This window comes from Alternaria burnsii (assembly GCF_013036055.1).
Source record: "Alternaria burnsii strain CBS107.38 chromosome Unknown 698, whole genome shotgun sequence".
NCBI classification, from domain to species: Eukaryota; Fungi; Ascomycota; class Dothideomycetes; order Pleosporales; family Pleosporaceae; genus Alternaria; species Alternaria burnsii.
Window position 1 is genome coordinate 946,406 of NW_024066111.1, and position 22,408 is coordinate 968,813.

The window sequence follows — 22,408 nt, forward strand, 5'->3', positions numbered from 1 at the left end:
GGCTTTCCGAGTTGTTCCTTTGGAATCCTCAGATCAGCGGCTCAGCAGCAGACGAATGCACGAGCAGATAGGAAACGACAAGTTTGCCAGCATGTAACCCCCCAATTCTCCCGAGTTGCAGACGCAAGTCAGTGTGTGGTGGTGGGGCTGGGGGCTGCGATTGGCGGCTACGGCATCGCGCCTTGGCCGTGTGTGGTTAGCAGGTTCCGTTTGCCCTGCGTTTCGTCACTATCGCGTGCAACCCTGATAATCACATGGGACGCGCCTACCGCCATTTCCCTGGCGAGTCGCCTGAGATCAGCCTCAGAGTGCTGCCTGCAGAGCGCTGCTGCTTTTTGCTGCTTTGTGCTGCTTTGTGCGGATCGCTGCGATGCGTACGCAAGCAAGTCTGAAACGGTCGGCTTACCCGCGTCGGTGCGTATCCCTCCCCGGACCAAGGACAACAACGCATCCTGGAGGGATCCGCGGCGTAGTGGGGATGAGCCATGGTGCCCAGCCATAACATATCCATCGTGACACCGCCATCGTTTTCCGAATGACCACGATAGCGGCTTCTGCTCGGCGACATGTCTCTGACCGACCTCGATACTAATAGACTGCCCTTGCCCAGATTGTAGCTGCCTCCCTTATACACTCGCTCGCCATGCCCAAGTCGATGCAGTCGTACCGCAGTGTCGACGACTACGACGACGTCGACGATGACTACGCTGCCGAGCAGCGCGAGCGCGATGATACCTTCAGTAGCACCACGCCCACGTCGCCCACGCTCACCTTCAGCGCCCAGAGACCGATGCGTGCCTCGGACACGGATCTCACCCGCTCCACAGGCAGCGTCAACGAGCGGACCGCCCTGCTAGGAGTCCCTCACCTGCGGGGCGCCAGATCCTACAAGAGCCTTCCTGCCACCGGTCCGGGCACGCCTCGACCGGGCATGACGCGTAACAACAGCCAACTGCCCACCAGCTCGCGCATGCGGAGCCGGAGAGGTTCTCTCACAGGCGGACACACGTTTAGTCAGCGGCTGGTGAATGCCCTGGGTGAGCGAGGCGCCAGCCTGGAGCAGAGTATGCACTCAGCAAAGGCCTCGTTCCTCCAGGACAACCGCGTGTGGTACGATCAGTTCACATCCACTGATTGGGTTCATGATAACATCGCCGACGCGTATCGCGTCAAGGCACTGCGGAGTCGAAAAGACATCAGGGGGCGCTTGGCCGCGTGGTTCGACGGAGCCCAGGGCTGGATACTGGTGGCCCTCATTGGCGTCCTGACTGCTGTCTGCGCCTACTTGGTCAACACCACCGAGACCACGCTGTTCGACCTGAAGCAAGGATACTGCACTAAAGGCTGGAACAAGAGCCGCAAGACGTGCTGCGATGGTGCATCAGTATGCGATAGCTGGGTAAAATGGTCCGAGGCCGTCCGAAATGACAGGTTGGATGTGGTCCAAACCCAATATGGCTTCTTCGTGCTCTCCGTCGTCTTGTTGTCCATGGCCTCGTGTCTGCTCACCCTCACCACCAAGACAGTCATCCCCTCGGCCATATCACTCTCCACACTCGACGAGAACTTGGGTGCAGAAGTGCGGAGATACTCTGATCAAGCTGAAGAAGAAGATGGCAAGCGCAGTCGCAGTATCAGTCCAGAGTCGAGGTTCCAGGAGGTTCAGGCCCGGCCGCCCATGGTTTACTATTCTGCTGCAGGCAGTGGTGTAGCTGAAGTCAAGGTCATTCTTAGCGGCTTTGTTCTCCACGGTTATTTGGGTGTGCGGACTCTGCTCGTCAAGACGCTGGCACTGATCCTAAGTGTCGCATCAGGTCTCAGTCTTGGTAAGGAAGGTCCATATGTGCACATCGCGACTTGCATAGGAAACATCGCGTGCCGTATCTTCTCCAAGTACAGTAACAACGATGGAAAGCGCAGGGAGATCCTCAGCGCTAGTGCTGCTAGTGGTGTCGCCGTTGCTTTCGGTGCTCCCATTGGTGGAGTGCTCTTCAGCTTGGAAGAAGTCAGCTACTACTTCCCGTCCAAGACGCTCTTCAGAACCTTCTTCTGCTGCATCGTAAGTCACTTCTTTCCCACACTGGCTAGGCTAATTTGTTAATAGGCGGCTGCTCTGTCTCTCAAATTCCTGGATCCATACGGCACCAAGAAGATTGTTCTTTTCGAGGTTCGATACCATTTGGATTGGAAGTTCTTCGAGCTTGCGACCTTCGTCTTCACCGGTGCCGTCGGTGGTGTCCTCGGCGCATTGTTCATCAAGGCATCTCGCATCTGGGCACGAACATTCCGTCGTATCCCCATCATCAAAAAACACCCGCTTCTGGAAGTATTTCTTGTTGCGCTTGTCACCGGTCTGATCAGCTTCTGGAACCGTTACACCAAGCTCCCAGTCACGGAGCTTTTGTTCGAGTTGGCTAGTCCATGTGATATTTACACGGACAGCGGTGACGGTCTTTGTCCTACAGTCGAACACATCCCAAGCGTACTCAAAGTTTTGTTCTTCGCATTCGTCATCAAGGCGCTCCTGACCGTCGTCACCTTTGGCATCAAAGTGCCAGCTGGTATCTATGTACCTTCCATGGTTGTAGGCGGTCTTGCTGGACGCTTCATTGGTCACACCGTGCAACTTGTTGCCCTACGTTTCAACCACTTTGGTCTTTTTGGAGAATGCTCCGCCGATGGGACACCTGGCCAATGTGTTGTTCCTGGAGTCTACGCTCTGGTAGCTGCTGGCGCCACAATGACAGGTGTTACCCGTCTGAGTATCACCTTGGCAGTCATCCTCTTTGAGCTCACAGGCAGCTTGGATCACGTTTTACCCTTCTCTCTCGGCATCCTTGTCTCCAAATGGGTAGCCGATGCCATCGAGCCACTAAGTATCTACGATCTGCTGACAGACATGAACTCATATCCCTTCCTCGACAATAAGGTGCGGCCGATTTTCACATCTGAGCTTGGCGACATCACCACTGGAAAAAGACAAGATCACATCATAGACATCTCGGAAGATGCACTTATCCCCGCCGTCGAACTTCGTGCAAAGCAACGTGGACTACAAATGATAGGCGAACTTGATGGTGGCCTATCAATTATTAAAAATGGCGTTCTTGTTGGTCTCATTCCTGCACCAGATCTGGAATTCGCCCTTGATAAGCTAGAAAATGAGGAGAATACACTTTGCCTCATGTCACCACGAGTAGACTGGGCTGCGGGGCGGGAGCCGCAAGATGAAGAAGAGCAAGACGCGTACGATCCTAGCGACTTTACACCATATATTGATCCGGCACCTGTTGCACTGGACGTTCACTCACCGATGGATCTGGTGTACGAGTGCTTCGTGAAGCTTGGTTTGCGGTATATATGCGTGCTTAGGGACGGCAAGTACGCTGGTCTGGTACGTAATGCATAATGAGTAGAGGCTGAGCAATACTAACTGTAAACAGGTTCACAAAAAGACTTTCGTCAAATATGTCAAAGAACTCGAGCACCAGGAGAAGACATCGCACCAGATTTGAGTCATCGGCGTTTTAAATTTTGTTCATCTCGTTCTGAATAGCGTCATACCCTCATTATTTTCCGGTGGTTTTCTTTCCATCTCCAGGCCGTTTCCTAGGCCGTACACTGCATCTAGAACTGGCGTTGCATATAGCATGTCTTCGTAGACAACGTGGCAGCACATGATAAGAGTAGAATATACATGGACCTTTCTCTCCAAAATGCCCTTGAAGCTCGTTTTCCTTCTTTCTGCTGTGAGTCGCTGCAATCACATGCTCAGGGGCCTTTGACTATGACCAGCAGTAGTGTTAAGCGCAAAAGAGAAGAAGGGAATCACAAAGCGGTCAGTGTGTAGCGTGTTCGCGTCAACGGAGGTGGAACGGTCACAAGACGACCGGATGTAGAACAAATCTTGTGGAAATATTGGATGAAGTAGCAATTATTGCAAAAGACAGGAGGAGCTGGTATGAACGGGGTATTATCAAAGGCCCATCTTCTCCAAGCCCATGTTGTCGCATACATGGATAATTACAGGGTTAAGGAGTCCAGCCCCACCAGTCTTGTACTAGTGCTACTGTCGGCTTACCCCGCGAGTCATGCTACAAGACTTAGCACAACAATACTCGTCCACCGGCGCGTTCAGTCGTCAGCCAGACCAGCAGTGAAATTTGGGAAATATAATCGTTGATGTGGAATTTTAGGTCATCAAAGTTAAGCAGCCTTCCTAGCTCAGTGGTAGAGCGCGTCACTAGTAATGACGAGGTCGTCAGTTCAATTCTGGCGGAAGGCAATCCAAATCATCTTTTTGCTTATGATGGCCGTATAGTTGCTATATCAGCTTTTTTTGCTGCTATGTGGGGATGAATTGGTATATCGTGGCATAAGCGATCAATTTTGAAAATCTTCCATAGCGTACATCGCAACCTCATAGCGACCGAGTCGCGACTGTCAGTTGTAGAGAAAGAGATTCAGACTTGGACATGAGACGGTGACAATTGCTCATGCTGTTGAGGTTGTTGATGCTATGATTATGCGTATGCCCCATCTTCTAGCTAAACGGTGGTACCTGGAGACGCCAAAAACGGATAAATCACGCCTTTAACAATGCGAAGAAGAGCATCATAAAGTCACATCCCAGTCCCTATACACGGACTATAGACTGTTACCGTAGCATGGTCGTAATGAATGATCACATGCCCTATCGTGATGGCACTATAGAATTGACATATGTACAGTAGTAACGACACTAGCGCGATACTTGACGCTCGCTCAGATGTCGCACCGGAGCAGAGAAACAAGGGCTCCCTAATATGATCCAGCTACAACTGTGCTATTTCGCTCGATATGTATTGTCCGTGAGGATGATGTAATTGGCGTCAACTCCATGTCCTTGTCTGTATCCGTAGATCCACTTGTCACAATCGTATCGAGTTGGCGTGATCCCAAGCGTGAGTCTGGTGGTGGTAGCGCCATTCCTCTGCTGCCCTCCTCTATATCTGCTCTGGTATCATCTTTATCCTTATTCCGGAACGTAACGTAAAACATGACGGTTGTGAGGGCCATAGCACCTGTAAGACTGCCATAGAACGAGGTAAGGTAAGGATCGCGAGCTGCCTCGGCGATCACCAGAGCGATGGCCGAGCCTATACCCGTGATGAGCATGTTGATAGCCTGCACAAGGACCTTCATCTCTTTTGGCGCGTGCTTCTCTGCATACTCCATGGCTGTCGTCATAGCGAACACCTCGCCTGTCGCCATTAGAAAGTAGAGAGGCGCTTGAATCCAGACATTGGGCCGGTATCGTGCGGCGGACACACTATTTCCACAGTATGATGGGTGGTCGAAGCATGGTGGAGACTTATAGATGTAGTGTTGTACCAAGGTTGCATACAGCATCGAAAGTGTGACAAAGCAAAAGCCGATAGCGATGCGAGTGATCGCCTTCAAATATATGCATCTTTTTGCCAGCAGGGGGTTGAGGACGTATTCTACAAACGGACTGATGAGTATGCAAGCCACTTGGTTCATGCCAGGGAGGATGTCGTTTGGCGTGTCTCCGGTGTTCATGTCGCTGGCTTGAGATATAAGGTTGTTCTGCATTTGATCGAAGCAGATGTAGAAGACAATAAATGCCAGACTCGATTATAGATTAGCATATACAAGCACATGGATCCAGTCACACTTACAGCACCCGACATGCGCCCAACGCACGAGTAATCTCATCGACGAACTGACCGGTCCATGAGACCTCTTTACCTTTCTCGGTATGCTGATAAATTGGATCTGCGCGTTTCATCCGAAAGCCATTTCGGATAGCGCAGCTGAGAACCCTAGCTGCGGGTACTACCACGTCTGCTTCCTGCGGTGGATTGACTACCTGGAGGTTAGCGTAGCTAGCGCTGAAACGTAGGATGCTGCATACCGAAACGTTTCCTGCCAAATACCAACATCAAGAGCGCAATAACGATACAACCAAGACCAAGAGCATATGCGGAAGCGAATCCGTGGTGTTTCTCAATGTAGACGCAAGGGAATGCTGACAAAGCGCCTACGTTGCCGATCCAGAAGTATAGGTTGTAAATATATTGTAGAGTGATATCGCTGTCGATCACTACTAGTTCTTCTTTTAGTGAGGTTGTAAAATATTTCGCGAGACAAATCAATTTCAGGAAACGATTCTGAGGCGCCAATAGTGTTATCTTCTTGGAATTCCTATCCGTATACTGGTTGGCAATGAACGACCTCATGGTAACTTGGGTCTGAGAGAGGTCAGGATTCGCAGCAAGCGGCACTGATTATGATACTCACACCTCCGCCACCCATAGCAATCAGCAACATCGCAATGATCAGACCAGGCAAACCCGCTCCTCGATCAAGCATCACCGGGAGCGAGCTGATCACCAGGGCGATGCATCCTATAGTATAAATCGCCAAGCTGATCAGCAAAGTCCTGTATTGGCCTAGATGATTGTCTGCCAATGGCGCTATGAGAATCGGGCTGGTAAAGTAGACGATGAAAAATCCGCAGTACATTCGTGTTGCCGTGGTCTGCCCAAGGTTGAGAGCACCGGGAGTTTGGTCCTTTTCATGATGCTGAGGGTGTTCCATGTAGTTTTGCCAAGGGGCGGTGACTTTCCAGTGTAGTGTCAGTGTCATGTCAAACATTTTGCTACAGGTGGTGACACTTACGCCCCCAGAACGTTGCTCTCTCCCAGAACCCGATCATAGCGACGACCCATAGCTTCCATGGTATGCTATCCCTGACACGTCGCGGTTCAGGAGCATCATGCTTGGAACTTGTGACACTCGAAATCGATAAGGCTTGTGACACTCGCTTCCGAGATGTACTGTTATCAAAGTCAACGACGGTGGTTGCTGTGTTGTTGCAAGTACTGACCCGTCCATGGTTGCAGGTGGCTCAGATGCTCGAACACTGCGTTCTCCCACCGTTGTTTGATACGGGAGTGATAAGGAAAGGAGGAATAGTTGTGAATTCGTAGGGAGAGCGATTGAATCACGCTAGGGGTGGAGGTTGAACCGATGTACGGCAAGCGAGGCACAGGACTTTTGTTAGTAGGGGAGAGCGGTAGCCACTGCCTACTGAGTCGGTCGCAGTAGACCTTTCCTTCACTAATTCAACCAACATTGCGGTGAAAACGTGCACGATTCGTCGGCTCTTGTCCATGCAGCAGCCCGTGCGGGAGAGGGATCATGCAAAAGTAATCGCCTCTTGAATGTTTGGTAGCCGTTTGATGGACGCTTCCGTATGCCAGTTCCCTAATATCTTACACCAGGTATTGCTCTCAGCCGCGGCTGACTTTGGCCTGGATTTCTACTCCGCCAGCCACCATCTCCTAGCGTGTACACCGACCACGATCGGAAAGAAAGACCCAGCAAGACTCGCTATACTTCAAGAACAAACGACTCTCCGCTCCATGAGGCGCGATTGATGTCACCCAACAAGACGCATTGATATGATAACCACAACTGGTGACGCCCAAGTTGCACACATATCGCTGCCGCATGCCAAGAATCGGTAAGGGCTTCATTAGGGCCAATTCTGGTTACAGGTGCTCGGGACGTGGACCAAGGTACCACCGAGAAGGACCCAGTAACCAGGCGCACAGAGTCAAGAGCTGTAAAACCATGGCCTAGTCCGCCGTACGCGCGAGGCTAAGAGTTTGCTCAAAGAAACTGGGGTAAATATTGCAGTCATCACCCATGAATGCACAAACACTCCCTAGATTTAGGTTTCCAGTTAAGTTTGAAAAGATTCCTTGTTTACCAGTAGACCTTTACGCAACCAATGCGCTTGACGACCATAAAATCTCATCAAATGTGCTAAAAGGCACAGGCGAATATCTATCTTCTTTGCATGCGTGTATCCGCAGCGTTATGTCATGAGCCGGCACCATGAGCAGATGCAGATGGTTCGACAATACCAGGTACCACCCGTCGGATTCAGTAGCCTAATCGTGCGCTGCTCGTCCCGCTGCCGAGCAACAATAGAGGGTTCAAAGTGGAGGAAACGTGTATTCTGTGGTGCGGTTGAGTAACGTCGGTAGACACTGGGAACTTGAAAATGCGCGTCCAAGTTTCGGTACCTGGATGTTTCGATTACATCAGCAGATCTAAATTCGGCACGGTTCGGAATACGGAGTCATCTCCCAGCCACTACAGCTAACGTCTTATGCGTGGCTTCTTGTCGTCATTACGTTTCGCAAAGTCTCCCTGTCAGCAACCGCGTACCTGCTTGTCTTGCAACTTTACACCGCTTCATTTCCATGCATAACACCATATCAAGCTTCCATGGGGCCGATCAAACACAACATGGCTGTAGCACAAACTCTACACGGAAATACGGCTGAGTCAAAGTCTTTCGACATCAGTCGCACAGGGTGTTACGGCGCTGTACCGACAGAGCATATGCGTTTGTTGCAGCATCAACTCCAGATGACTGCGCCATCGTCGCATGCTTCACTACGATCTACTGATCTGCTGCAAAAGGCCCTTTTCTTTTTTTGACTTCAGTGGCGGTGAGTACTCCGACCAGTAAAATCGTGACGCGGGTATTTCTCAATGTGTCACTTGCATCGCAGTAGACGTGTGACCAAAACTGGTAGGCCAGAAGCAACATCAAGGACCGGAGACGGTTGAGGAATGTCTCTGAACATGTGTGGCTCACAGAAAGTTGGAATACATGTTCTCGAACGCAATGTCGATCGGTGTGGCCAAGACGAGTAACGCTCGGGGTAACTGTAAGGCCTAGCCCAGAATCCCACCATGGGGCTGCAGGTGATCGTCGAAAATGCGCGGGGCTGGACTGTACCGTTGGGAGCTGTAAGACGCGGCCTGCAGGTAGCACCAGGTACCAATAGTGCGATGTCGGTCCGTATTTACCCCGGAGTATTGTGTATTTACCGGCAGCGGGGCCCCGTTTGCCTCCATCCACTCGATTTCCCACTTTTACACGTCTCTTCGAGATATCTCCGTTCGCATTCGTTCCTCACGATGTATCACCTAGACGGCAACCCGGCCCCATCCGATCAATCTTTATTCAACGACCTACTCAAAATTACGACATCAAAATGGCAGTCGATGTTAAAGAAAGACACAACTCCTACACGAGAGGAAACTGCTTCACGACCATCGGTATCAAGAAGCTCTACCCAACTCTCAGTCCCAAGATCGAAGGAATAAAGGGAGCAAATTCAAACGAGAAATAGCTCGACAAGCTATGGCAGATAGTGGGAGAAGCGTAGCCTTTGCCTCTCTTTACTTCTTTCGGGTTGTGGTACGACGCGGACTCGACATCTCTGTGGCTTACGTTCTATAACTACACGCCCTCTTGAAAACCCTATCATCTTTCACCAAGCGACGAATCCGCAACAACCATCCATCTATTACCCGCATGCGCGCTTTCATTGCAACTGCGTTGGATAACAAAGTGCATGCCGATTCTCTGGGTGGACTGAATGACTTTGGCAGTTAACAAAGGTTAGCAGGAAGATGTGATCCGGAAATTCCTAGCTTTGCAACGCAAGAAACATGGACAAGGAAGAGAAGATCATCCGCTACAAAGGTTCGGCTTCGCATACGCATCATTCTCAGTATCGCGAACGGGCAAGGCGATGCACCGCTTTGAATGAAACGCTGCTAGTACGTGTTGGCTAGGACAACAATTCTCTTACGCTGAGATGAGAGATAAGGAGACCTTGGACGTTCGAGGTTTGCTAGGATCTCTACCATGCTTGTGGTGATAAGTTTGTGGGAGACTCGAGAGATGTTGATAGAGCTGTGGCATGTGTTGTAAGCCCGACTGTATTGTACTATAGACCATGGCGAAGATGATAGGGTTCATCCTGGGGTAGTGCTGCTGTTCCAACGCACACGCGATACACGAGACCTGTAATCAAGTGATGCCTGCGAAGTTGTATCTGGATCATCTAGACGAGAAAGCATACAAGTATTGTTACGTCTGCAAATTCCTAGTTCCGATCGAGGGTATAGTCAGGCCAGTGCACCCAGAGAACGAAATTCAGTCTTCCGAGTAAGTCATGCATGAGTGCAATGTTGTACACGACTTGGCATACTATGAAGCATTCAAGTCTAGTTTGATCAGGCACGGAGCACGCGGACCGATCAGTATCCAGAGACAGCCCAGCCACGTATAATCTAATACATAGTGTAAGGTTGCACAAAATCGCCGGAACATTGGTGTGGCAATATACCACTGCCGAACACAACCAAAGTGACCGCGGTTTGGAGCATCAACTGTCTCTATCGGCTTGAGCTATACTATTTCATTTTTTTTTGTTCATATATATGATCATGATGAAGACTGACGCATTATGTGTGATTAATCGCGCGCTGTTTGTGATGTCTCTTGCGTATGCTCCCACTTGACTACATAATCGCCAACTTGCACTGAGCGACTCGATTCCCAATTACCAATCTTTACAGCGACCATGAAAGCCTTCCTACTCGCCGCCCTGGCAGGCACAGCCACAGCTCACACCATCTTCCAGAAGGTATCGGTAAACGGTGTGGACCAAGGCCAGCTCAAGGGGATCCGCGCTCCTGATTCTGACTACCCCATCACGAGCGTCACCGATTCGGCCTTCGCCTGCAACAAAGACATCAAACACAAGGACAGTACTGTAATAAGTATTCCGGCGGGAGCAAGAGTCGGAGCTTGGTGGGGTAAGCCATGACTGTCGTGGATGCACAAGACGTATACACTGACTTCGTCCTATCTGCAGGCCACGTTATTGGCGGTAAGCAGGGCGCCAATGATCCCGATCATCCTATTGCTGCGAGTCACAAAGGTCAGTAGAACTACCGAGAACTGTTATGATCGCATAGACAGCAGGAGCTGATGGATACATGGTAGGTCCGATACAATACTATCTTGCTAAGGTGAATAATGCTGCCACGACTGGAACCACTGGTCTGCAATGGTTTAAAGTGGCTGGAGATGGCTTGAGCAACGGAAAATGGGCCGTGGATACTATGATTGCGAATGGAGGTTGGCATTACTTCGACATGCCTACTTGTGTGGCTACAGGTGACTACCTCATGCGAGTTGAGTCAGTACTTCCCAATTACATATCACATGTGAGACATGAACTTACTTTGTACATTCACATACAGACTCATCGCCCTTCACGGTGCTCAAAACCAAGGTAACAACTTCGATTTGCCTTCCCATAACATTGCTGACCGGAAAAACAGGTGGTGCACAGTTCTACATGGAGTGCGCACAGATTCACGTCACCGGAAGCGGAACAAACAAAGGTTCAAACTTCGTATCGTTCCCTGGTGCCTACAAAGCCAATGATGCCGGTATCCAGGTTAATATTTACGATGCCACTGGAAAGCCATACATGGGTGGTAAGGCATACTCGGTACCAGGGCCTGCGCCCCTCACTTGTGCGGCTGGACAAGAAGGAGGTAGTGGTTCGACACCTTCGACACAGGAGCCAGCGCCAGTGCCCGAAGCGCCGGCTGCAGGAGCAGCGTTGTATGCACAGTGCGGCGGTAAAACATGGACTGGACCAACAACTTGCGCCCAAGGAATGTGCAAGGAGAGTAGTGAGCATTACTCGCAATGCCTTCCATGATAAGCCGCTCAGAAGTGTTAGCCGCGTACATAGCCGTGCCTTGTTCGGATGGTAGGTTCCTCGTTCCATGTCCTCGTGATTATTTTTCTCTTGTCCTGAACAGTTGACATCATGTAATTTTGCGATTGCGACATCTTCGCACATGTCTTTCGAAATTGTCCCTGCGGGTGAACTTCTTATCGGGGATTGTGCAGGTTGGATTGAGACAATAGAACACTTGTACTGTGTACATGTCTTTGTGAACGCCGCGCTCATGACGCTTGAGGTCCGCTTTGAGCGCGAAGGCTGAGTCGCAGTGCTCGCAGCGATACCTCCTACGGTGTTTGCGATTGAGATGTACACTGAGGTTTTATTAGTGCTGGATACATTCGGAGTATATGGAAATTGGTATAGATTGGCGACTTACTTCAGTTGCCCTTGTGAATGGTACGTTGTCTGACACGTATCGCATCGATATGTGCTTGATGGATGCACAGGCGGCTGTGCAGCGTCGTTGGGTTGATCGGGCGCTGCATGCTTTCTTGAGGTAGTTTCAGAAGATGCATAGGACTTGTCGCTATCAGGTGGAGAGCTTGTATATTCTGCTGGAGAATCAAGGAAAGGATTTTCGGCATGCCCAGGTGTCGAGCCTTCCCCTGTCGGGACGGCTAGCAATGGCGATGTGGTACTTGACATTGTCATCACTTGCAATGTCTCGCAATTTTCGTCGTTGATGTTGTCTCTGGGCAGCTGTTGCCGTTGAAGCCATGGGAAAATGACTGGATTGGGAGTGTGCTCCACGGCCCAGGGGCTGATGCACTGTTCTTCGTCCTCCGTTGACGTCACCCTTTGCCTAGCCCATCCGATATGTGCGGGCGCGACTGTAAGTAGCTGCGCAGACCCTTCTATTACGATTCATCAGCAGACGCTCCAAGTTAGGATTGAAGGCTGACGAACCACTCTGAGGTACGATGCGTTGTAGATACGATGTTTTATCAATACCCAGAACCTGATCTGCTGTGATGGCTCTTGGTGGTTTCTTAGTCCTATGCCTCTCCTGTCGAGCCCATATTGAATCCTGAGGCGGTGCCTTTTCGTACGGAGGTGGATCTATGCCAGGACGTTGTCCCTTGCGCTCGAGATCTCGGAGCCTCCTGAAAGGGTCTAATTTCCGCCTTCTGATTCGATCAGCGAGCCATATCCCTACCATGGGGGCCGCAAGAACGAATGTGATAGCTAGACATATGCCTACAAACATCGACGTGGGAGCCTTTTCCTTTGGCAGGTTGTTTGCGTCGGGCGACATCCTCTCTTCCAGTTTCGGGACATGCAATAGGTCCAATAATCGTGGCGGACCCAGCTTCGATGTTACCGTTGGCAGCGCCACGTTTGGGGCCATTATGGCGAGCGGAGGCAAGATGACGATTCACTTGTCGTGCGCAGCGTAGCTTTAATCGTTGTCTCGACATCGCATTCACTACCTCACTGTCGCATGAAGCCCTGACGATTTGAGGCTGAATCTGGGAGGCATACATCGTTTGTAGACCTGCCATGATTGGGCAACAGGTCGTACCGTTTAAATGTTGGCAGATACGAGGAGCTTCCAGAACCTGCTCATCTAGCGTTATACTGCTATGGGTATGGCAGTTTCTTAAAATGTCCATTTCCGCCCCCGGTTAATGTTGGGGCCGCGCCGTTTGGTGCACGCTTGCGCACCTCGTGCCCCATTTCTGGGGTTGCGATGATCCTTCTAGCCCCGTGGTAGGAGGATACAAGTAAGCTACGACATACTCTCTCTAGTATCCAAGCACACCTCGCGACTGTGTTGTGATGGGTTATCGCCAGTGTTGGCGACGCAGGTTCCCTGCTGCACGACCGCAGGAGAACCGGGAACGATCCCGTCATCGATCTCGGGACAAGCACTTGCCCGGTCTCGGCAACGTTCAATGCCGCAACAACAACACCGACACAACACCTTGCGAACAGTAACTACATACACACACATGTTGCTTGGCACGCCGACCTCCACAATAGATCTCAGGCGAACATGCGCAATCTTGAGTGGGGTTCTTCACATGTTGCCGTTCGGGCTGCGACACGAGTCAGCACGAGGTTAAGAGGGTAGCCCCTTGCCGCTTCATACGGTCAATCTCTTCCTTCCCCAGATGGCCATCGTTGCGAGTATGCGGTTTTCACAGCTCTATCCGATATAACTATAGCGATGCGACACTAACGACTTCTTCAAATCTCGTTCAAAGAAACTTACACCCGCACAGAATGACTGACCTCAACAGACTGCGTCCATGCGGCAGACTCGAAACTTACAGCACCGCGCGGCATCATCTAGGATTTTACAAGAGTGTTGGCTTTACTGCAGAATACGTGACATCCGGAATTCCTGAACTGTCTCTCGAGGATCGGGTCTACTTTGCGCTTCGACACGTTATCGCCGAGCATCCAATCTTGAGCGCTATCGTTGTGAACGAGAACCAATCTTACCCTAATGTATACTTTGCGCACCTACCCGAAATTGACTTGCGTACCTGCGTGGAGATATGTGAGCGCAAGAAGCCGTTTCCGAACGATGGCAAGACGGATGAAGAACTCGACGAGATGTTAGCACAACAACATAGCCGCGGCTACAAGGAAGGATTGAGATCGAAGCCTTACTGGCGTTTACTCGTTTTCAAGTCACCAACCGATGTGACTAGATTCACTGCGACATGGATGTGGCATCATGCTTTGGCAGATGGAGGGTCAGCTTTCCTGTTCCACGAGTCATTCCTGGGTGGCCTGAATTCTCCAGAAACGGAAAGCAATGTAGAGCCAGTCGTCAAGTCTTCGACTTTGGCTCTACCACCACCGCTAGAGGAGCTGCACCCAATGACGGTCTCATGGCCATATTTCATCCAAGCCATACTTGGAGCCTTGCTGCCTTCAGTGTTCGCAAAGCGACCTCCGAAGCTCTGGACAGGTAACCCTGTGCAGCAAGACGCAGAACCACTTCCGCAGCCTCGATATCACACGCTTGTTCTGTCGAAACCAACCACAGATAAATTGGTACAGCTCAGTCGAGCGGAGAAAACAAGCATGACAGCAACGTTGCAATGTCTCATCGCGGCATCGCTCTTCACACATCTTCCGGCCCAAGACTATGAGAAGCTCAAGATCGAGGGACCGATAGCTATGAAGAGATTTTTGGACGTCGAGGAAAAGCAAATGACACTTGCGATGACACAGTACGGATATCACCATGAGCGCCTTGCGTCGCAAAATTTCCAGGGCCTAGCAAAGTCTAGCATCCTGGATCAGTTTTCATGGGACATTGCACGAGCAGTCAAGTCCGCCATCTCTGCAGAAGTCGCCAAAGCTGGTACGGATAACTCTATTGCGCTGCTGAAGTATGTGTCTTCGATGCCACAATTCTTCCTCGATAAGCTGGGCAAGGCTCGATATCCTTCTGCGGAGCTGTCCAATGTAGGTGTATGGAAGAACAAGCAAAAGCCGGGAAACTGGGCTATCGGAAGGATGGTGTTCAGCCAGTCACCTAATGTTGTAACAAGTCCTTTGGCCATCAGCGTCGTGACTGGTGGCGATGGTAATGCGACCTTGAACTATTGCTGGATACAGGACGCTGTAGAGGATGAGTTCGTATGGAAGGTCATTGAAGGAGTAAAAGGCGCCATTGAAGGTTTGGTGGCTGGACATGATGCATGACTGAAGTGTATGCAGGTTGTGACACCAGCGATTCCTTAGTTACGATCGCCAATCCCTGCCTCCATACAGATCTCACCACTGATATAAAGCTCCGAGCATACCACCACATATGAATACTTTTGTTTCCGATCAGATCAAATCACATTGTTGCCGATAACGTCACTGGTGGATTGCTTCTAAAAGTCGACGAACAGAATTGGGTATATGGGAGAGCTGATTCCTACCAAGTTGTACCACATTCATACCACAAAGCGCTCAACTCACGCACACGTTGGTGATAAATAGTGTAAAATTTGATTATTTCCAATGTTAAAAAAACCCAATTAGACATACAGGTTCTTCAAGCACAAGTCTATGCGCCACCAACCCAGAGAGAAAAGCTCGCCAAGTTCAAACAGCCACCAAACTCCATACAAGTCCATAGCAAGATGATCACATTATCAACCTCATAGGCCACAACGACGGCCGCCTCGAACATTCCACCTACCGTCTGCTAACACTACGGTATTCCCAAACTTCTTGCCCTCTCTCAGTTGCATTTCCACCCCGACCGTAGTATGCAGCATAAGCTGCGTTCACGCTCTCGTGGTGTTCTTTCGCATGTCTTTTTATAGAGCTCCATACGCCGTGCGCTGTCTTCGAAGCCCTCAACGTGGATGCCGATGAGGATGTGATAGATAGAGAAGAGGATGAGGAGGCTTTAGCTGGCGATTTAAGGTACTCGAAAGAGGTGCGCGGAGTGGAGGCGGAGGAGGTCGACATCTTTAGGCAGATGAGAGGATGTGCGATGTGTGAATAATCTAAGCGTATTCTCGAACTTGTTTCTTCTGTTTGACTGGCGAAAGAGATGATGGATGCGTGTGTTGTTGTTCAGACTTGACGCGTTGTTTTTGTTGATGATAGATGTTTTTGTTTGCTTCTTGTTCTCTTCAGGGTGCCTTGCTACTTCTGCGTGAAACCGTACCAAAATCTGGACCCTGAGATGATTTGTCGTTTTGTATATTCGTAATTGTGTAGATTGCTACAGCTAGACACTTTCCTACCTTTATATCCCTAGAAAAGCTCAGTCCACTGTACCGATCTGGACATCCGAGAATCGCACACCCTATGACTCCAAGGTGCAACATGACTTTGCCGTCGCGGCACTTCCTGCGCTGGTAATTGACCTGAAAGGCGTGGGAGGCTTGTTTCAGTAGCTTCCCATGTCGCAAAGCTGACCACCCGCTTGGAGCGCAAGTGGAGACAAATTTACGCCATCAATGTACGGACTGCGTCCAATGGGTAGCCCGTTCCGCAGCCACACGCTTCCGGAAGTGACTAGTTCCATGTCGATTTCCCGACGGGTAGAGATGTACGGTGAACAGTGCGAGCCTCTCGTACAACTTGAATTCGGAAAATCTGCTCAGTCGTACTATAGCGAGGTCACATGGACACATGTCGAAGACACCGCGCAATTGACTGCTTCATTAACAACCGATCTTTGTCTGGTATGGCTTGTGGGAAGAGCGGAGAGAGCATGTAAAGTATGACAATTTGGGTAGGGCGTGCGCCTTGTGCCCACACGCCCTTGTCCAATGAGATGGAGGTGGGGTTAGTGCGACTTAGTGAGCAGTGCGCGCGCCCTGTACATGTCAATTGTCGGCAGCCGAGGACGCCTTGTCAAAGCAACAACGAGCACGTTAGATGTTGCGATTTTAAAGAAATATTACTCATATTTGCAGGCATAGGGCGCAGCATGTATCAGTCGTATGATATAGGACGCTGCTTTGTTGCGGCACAGAGATCAATGGAACGGCACAGAAACACATCCAGAGACACAAGCGAAGGATTTCATCAATAAACGTGATCCAACACTACCTGGTATGTTCACTACGGCTTCACAACTGACTGCCAGGGTAGTGTGTTGTCGAAGAAGAAAGTTGCCTCTGGCTTAGGTGCGAGACCTTCACCAGTCATATTGCATAGCTTGGTCACGTCGCCGGCTTCTGCACGCTTCGCGTTGATGATGCTTTGATATTGCGACAACGGGCATGAAGAGCCAGGACCGCTGGTACAGCCCACCACAGGATATACGACTTCGTTGATGCGGATTCGTACAAAGGCCTCTTCGGATGCAGTACTGTTGTAGTCGCTATGGGCACTGTAACCGTAGCTGCCATCATGGGCAGCAGCAGGACAGGAGAGGCGTTCGAATGCAATCGTTCCGCGCATCTTCACAACCTGGGATGAACGGAAGATGCGGTTCGGTAGCGACATATTGCCAGGAAGTTGCTGTTGGCCGTCGAAAACACCAATTGCAGCGGCGAGCTGATTGATTTGACCATCGTTCGCGAAATTGGCCATGATCTTTGGGGGAACAAAGGTCCCATTGCCCGTTGGGTAAGTCGCATTTGGACCATCAACAAAGCGTTGTACAGTCATGTCGACGACTGGCAGCATCTGATACTTTTCGATATCAGACCCTAGGCCAGTGCCGTACCAGTAACGCAAGTCCTGCGCATACTCGTACTGCAGGATTTCTTCATCAGTGAAGATGTCGCAAAAAGGGCTGCGTCGGCCAGTGATCTGGGTCTCGAAACCACATAGGTAGGGTATCTGGTCGACTTGATTTGTCGTGAGATTCAAACCACCCTGAATCTTGGCGTTGAGCCTGGACGCGATCGGAGGAAGATATATGGAGTCCCATGTGTCCTTTGCAGGGCCACCACCTGCGTCATTGTAGGCCTTGCAGAGATCACTGGGTGCAAGCGTATTGCCCCAACTGGCAGGATCGCTCGCGTTGAGGGCATAGATGGTGGTAAGATCCGTAGCGTTGGGTCCCACGAAACCTTGAGCAAACAAGCGTGCGCTATCCCGTACACGGGGACCTGAAGTGTAGTAATTTGCCCACATAGTAAAGGCAGTGTTGTAATCGTACAGATCAGGATAGCGGAGCCGCCACGTGGTACCCATATCGTGAAGCTCTCTCCATCCAGTGGGGCTTATATTGGCGATCTGAGCATCGGGATCTGAGAGTACTGGCTTCCAGGACTTGAGAAAAGCGAGCTTCTCGTCATTGACGGTGAAGTTACCTGCTGCTTGAATGTATTCGGCGAATTCAACCCATCCGTTGTACGCGCCTCTGTCAGGGTACCGTGAACCGTGGCGAGAGAAGAAAGCTGTGTAGATTTAGTATGGGTTTGGTCAGTCTTCAACTGAAGTGTTCTCACCAGCCAAATCGACTTTACATCCAGTGGGTATCTCAGAAGAGATGCCTGTCGTTTCTTCGCCAGGGAACCATTGTCCGTTTCCACCAATATGCTGGAAAATGTTGAAATTATCTTGAGCCGCGACAGCAGTACTGCTGATAGCGAGGGAAACAACAAGAAGCCTCATGGTCGTTGATTGGGATTGTGAGATGTTTCGAGCTACAGACGACGATAAGGCGTGTGGCCCTCATCTTTATACCCCAGTATCTTCATCTATTGTGGTGTTGTCAAGTGCAGCACCTGCTTAGCCTCGGAGATGAACATAGGCGATGCTTCCTAAGACGGTAAAGATTCTCAGGAACAAACCGCACGTGGGAGCTGGGACATCATGGATGGTTCACTCGCAATGCGGCGCGGTCAGCCCCAACGGCCAAGTAAGCCCGTTATGGGATGTGATCCTTCGCGCACCTGGGAGAGAATGCCGTTGTGGGATCCAAGCAAGACAAGGCGTAGACTACGGTTGAATGCTGGTTGATGGTGATGCGAGTCGACGCAACTGTCGCCCTTCGGAGGTGCAATCCCCGATTAGTCACGCTGCTTATCGATACTGCACCCGCGATCGCGGAATCTGACTCAATCTCCAGCTATCTTTGCCAATAACGCTCCCGCAACGATGCACGTCTTCATGTCTCCTCGGTGACTATCCGAATCAAGCTCTTTTCTGTACCTCTACCCTTCAGATCATGGCTGAGACGAAGCCACGCCAGCGCAAGTTCGCGCCAAGATCGCGTACAGGCTGCCTGACCTGCCGAACCAGGAGAAAGAGGTGCGATAACGCCCAACCTCGATGTGCAAATTGCAAACGCCTCAACCTGTTATGCGAGTGGCAGAGTCCACGAAGTATCGTCACGGAGCCGACTTCATCACAATCAAGCTCCAAGAGCCCCGAGCTTCAGGTCGCAGTTCCGCTGCGAAATTCTCTCGATCCTTGGGATGCGCTACCGGGCGATGGAGAAGCGGAGAGGATGCATCTATTACAGTACTATATCGAGGCCTTTGTACCCAGTGTTCAAGTAGCGCCTATTGCAACAAGTTTCTACACTAGCCTATACATGCCTTGGTCTTTCCAGATCGAAGGAATGCTTGACGCCATTCTGGCCATTTCTTCAGCTCAGTTGGCACGGCGGAGCCAGGACGCAGACCGCGCTAAGCATCTTCGGGCCGTGTCCTCTCGCCATGAGAGGAAGTGCTATCAATTTATCAAGGAACGCCTACATCCTTCGGGTGGACTTCCAGAAGACACTTACCAGGTCACTGCGGTGATCCTGATTCTAGTAGGGCTTGAGGCGCTCAACGGCGTCAAGACCACGAGGTGGATATCGCAGTTGAAAAGCGTTCAACGTATACTTAGCGCACTCACTCCAGAACAGAGCATCATGGACTGTGTTGAGGTCGATTCTCTACATCGCCACTTCACCTATCATTTTGCTTCTGCGTCTCTCATGGCACGGGTATCCAACGCAGGAAAGCCGTGCTCAACAGAGCAAGGCTTGATACCAATCAGCGCCGCTCTAATGCCAGGCACAATTGATCCGCTCATGGGCATCTCATACCAGCTATGCGATCTCATCTCTCGGATACAGTACGTAACTTCCTCAAATCCAGCGTTCCCACTTGCTACCGAAGCTTCTTTCAACGTTATCGAGCAGGGCATCCAAAGCTGGACTTACGACAATCCATTTGCACTTGGTGTCGATACCCCCATAGCTCTCGATCTCATCGCCTTGGCAGAGGCTTACCGTCTAGCGGCACTCATTCAGCTCTATCGTACCTCACCAAGCCACTCTACGAATATTGCAGGTTGTGCCGCACGTGCGATGGAGTTCATTGCTCGGATACCACCCGGAAGCGCTGCGGAGTCGAGCCTGCTCTACCCCATATTTCTAGCAGGCGCTGAGCTGGACGACGAAGCTGCCATTGAGAAATGCTTTCGAAGGTTGGAGGACATTCAGAACAGGAATCGCTACGAGAACGTCGAATGTGTGCAAAAGGTGCTGAAGGAAGTATGGCGACCCAAACTTGAAGGTGGACAAAGAAGGGACTGGGAAGAGGTTGTGAGAGAGTGGAACTGGTCTTTCACTCTGGGTTAAAGCTTCTTGGATGGGGCTCTTCTTGAGTCTGATTCAACCTTATCGCACTCGTGACACGTCGAGCATCTGGCGCGATGCTTTGGCCACGTTGGAACCTTGATCCAGATTCCTCGTTATGAATACAATCGCCGCCCGTAACACATCTGACGACTGCAAGGGTTTCTCACGTCAGCAGGGGTATTATACTCCATGAGTTGGATATATATGGTGGTCGGCTACTCCTTTCCCCGCACGACTGCTTGGCTGACCCCGCGCCTGCTCTGCAGCACGCATCGAGATGTCGTGTACCGCGCCTGTTTTTTCGCAGACACTACTACAGTGAGTGGGCTCTTCGACTACAGTCCAACGCCACTTGTACGTTGGCTTTCTTTCCCCGCCTCATAGCCTCACACTACTTCCTGCTGGAATGTCAGGCGCAGCGCTTGCGCAGCGATCATGTCATTGTTAATACAAGATGATCCCCTCGAGACAAATGTCATCTTTCACAACCGTAGGGGCTACACATTCTTCCTGCCATCAGTATGGCGAATCACATTACTTCAACCATGGCAACGCCCATAAGCTTCCGTGATTCCTTGGATACGACCAATCTCAAAGACCGCTCAGTTCTAATAACTGGCGCGGCATCTGGTATCGGTCTGGCATGCGCAATCAAGATGGCTGAAGAAGGCGCGATTGTCACGATGGCCGACCGGCAGAATACAGCGGGGGCAGTAATTGCAGAGCTAACAGCTCGAGGGCTCAGAGCGCAGTTCGTACATTGCGACGTAACATCTTACGAAGCACAAGCCTCTATGTTTCAGTCCGCGATACAGTTTGGCGACGGGCAGATTGACATTGTCATCCCTAATGCAGGCATCCTGGCCGAGAAGAACATGTTCGATATGGTACCAACCACTTTACCAAAACTAGGAGATTCGCCACCTCCGGTCCCAGGCTCCGCTTGCTTGTCGGTCAATCTTGACGCCGTATACAATACCTGTTATCTCGCGTTACACTACTTCCGACTCCCGCGCACAGCCGCAACAACGTTCACGCCTAGCATCGTTCTCATCGCCTCACTGGCAGCCTACATCGGCTACCCTTACAGTACTACGTACAGCATGTCCAAGTTCGGCGTTCGAGGACTCTTCTATAGTCTCCGCGAGCGTGCTATGCGCTCTTCAATCCGTCTTAACCTCGTTGCGCCATGGTTCGTCGATACTGGCATTACCAAGCAAGACGATTTTGTCGCGGACAATGGTGCCGTGCTTGAAATTGTAGGGTATGCATCTATGAACAGGGTAGTTGATGCCGTGATGAGGTTTTCGTCGACTCAAAACCTTTGTGGCAGGAGTGTGGGTATCTTCCCAAGGGGTAATGAAGATATTCATGATGATTTAGAGGGAGGGTTTGGCGGTGCGGTAGTGGGCAAGCATATGCGCGAAATCAAGGCGATCGTTGCTCAAGACATGCAGAAGCAGGCTCACAGCTCACCCTAGCATATACAGTTGAGCCAAGCTTTGCCGAGTACGTTGTTGTCGTAAGTTAGCAGTCTCATCTTCTCAAAATTCTTTGTCATATCTGGGCGCTTGGCTCGAATCTAATATTACAACATCATCATGGTTTGTACTATTGTTCATCGGTAGGGTTAGTGAAGTGTGAAGCTTCTACGATATTATGCAAGCCCGCACTCGTACAATCTTTCGTACATGATGTTCATGAGCTCTTGGTGCCCAATGCAAAAACCGTCACCACCACCGGTAAAATTCCGCTA

The 22,408-nt window shown here is 50.7% G+C and overlaps 8 protein-coding genes across 8 annotated transcripts; 5 read left to right on the top strand and 3 right to left on the bottom strand.

Moving 5' to 3' along the window:
• Positions 1–643: 643 nt before the first annotated feature.
• Positions 644–3,515, top strand: GT037_004479 (chloride channel protein 3; the record flags this gene model as incomplete). The annotated part of the gene is made up of 3 exons (XM_038929526.1): positions 644–2,059; positions 2,105–3,394; positions 3,444–3,515. 3 exons carry the CDS (start codon positions 644–646, stop codon positions 3,513–3,515), a joined length of 2,778 nt encoding a protein of 925 aa, XP_038787798.1.
• A 1,285-nt stretch (positions 3,516–4,800) lies between these two features.
• GT037_004480 (peptide transporter ptr2-a) lies at positions 4,801–6,900 on the bottom strand (the record flags this gene model as incomplete). The annotated part of the gene is made up of 6 exons (XM_038929527.1): positions 4,801–5,632; positions 5,682–5,868; positions 5,918–6,254; positions 6,304–6,626; positions 6,685–6,842; positions 6,893–6,900. 6 exons carry the CDS (start codon positions 6,898–6,900, stop codon positions 4,801–4,803), a joined length of 1,845 nt encoding a protein of 614 aa, XP_038787799.1.
• A 1,878-nt stretch (positions 6,901–8,778) lies between these two features.
• GT037_004481 (uncharacterized protein) lies at positions 8,779–9,221 on the top strand (the record flags this gene model as incomplete). The annotated part of the gene is made up of 2 exons (XM_038929528.1): positions 8,779–8,879; positions 9,020–9,221. 2 exons carry the CDS (start codon positions 8,779–8,781, stop codon positions 9,219–9,221), a joined length of 303 nt encoding a protein of 100 aa, XP_038787800.1.
• Positions 9,222–10,463: 1,242 nt separating this feature from the next.
• Positions 10,464–11,618, top strand: GT037_004482 (glycosyl hydrolase family 61; the record flags this gene model as incomplete). Its single annotated transcript, XM_038929529.1, has 5 exons — positions 10,464–10,698; positions 10,758–10,823; positions 10,889–11,084; positions 11,149–11,180; positions 11,230–11,618. 5 exons carry the CDS (start codon positions 10,464–10,466, stop codon positions 11,616–11,618), a joined length of 918 nt encoding a protein of 305 aa, XP_038787801.1.
• Positions 11,619–11,727: 109 nt separating this feature from the next.
• Positions 11,728–12,996, bottom strand: GT037_004483 (uncharacterized protein; the record flags this gene model as incomplete). Its single annotated transcript, XM_038929530.1, has 3 exons — positions 11,728–11,959; positions 12,025–12,502; positions 12,555–12,996. 3 exons carry the CDS (start codon positions 12,994–12,996, stop codon positions 11,728–11,730), a joined length of 1,152 nt encoding a protein of 383 aa, XP_038787802.1.
• Positions 12,997–13,874: 878 nt separating this feature from the next.
• On the top strand, positions 13,875–15,314 carry GT037_004484 (uncharacterized protein; the record flags this gene model as incomplete). The annotated part of the gene is made up of 1 exon (XM_038929531.1): positions 13,875–15,314. The coding sequence occupies one exon, from the start codon at positions 13,875–13,877 to the stop codon at positions 15,312–15,314; it is 1,440 nt and encodes a 479-aa protein (XP_038787803.1).
• A 1,869-nt stretch (positions 15,315–17,183) lies between these two features.
• On the bottom strand, positions 17,184–18,689 carry GT037_004485 (phosphoglycerate mutase-like protein; the record flags this gene model as incomplete). Its single annotated transcript, XM_038929532.1, has 2 exons — positions 17,184–18,472; positions 18,524–18,689. The coding sequence occupies 2 exons, from the start codon at positions 18,687–18,689 to the stop codon at positions 17,184–17,186; spliced, it is 1,455 nt and encodes a 484-aa protein (XP_038787804.1).
• Positions 18,690–19,392: 703 nt separating this feature from the next.
• On the top strand, positions 19,393–22,133 carry GT037_004486 (zn 2cys6 transcription factor; the record flags this gene model as incomplete). The annotated part of the gene is made up of 2 exons (XM_038929533.1): positions 19,393–20,616; positions 21,147–22,133. Coding segments are annotated over 2 exons (2,211 nt in total), but the record flags the coding sequence as incomplete, so codon positions are not given.
• Positions 22,134–22,408: the final 275 nt, after the last annotated feature.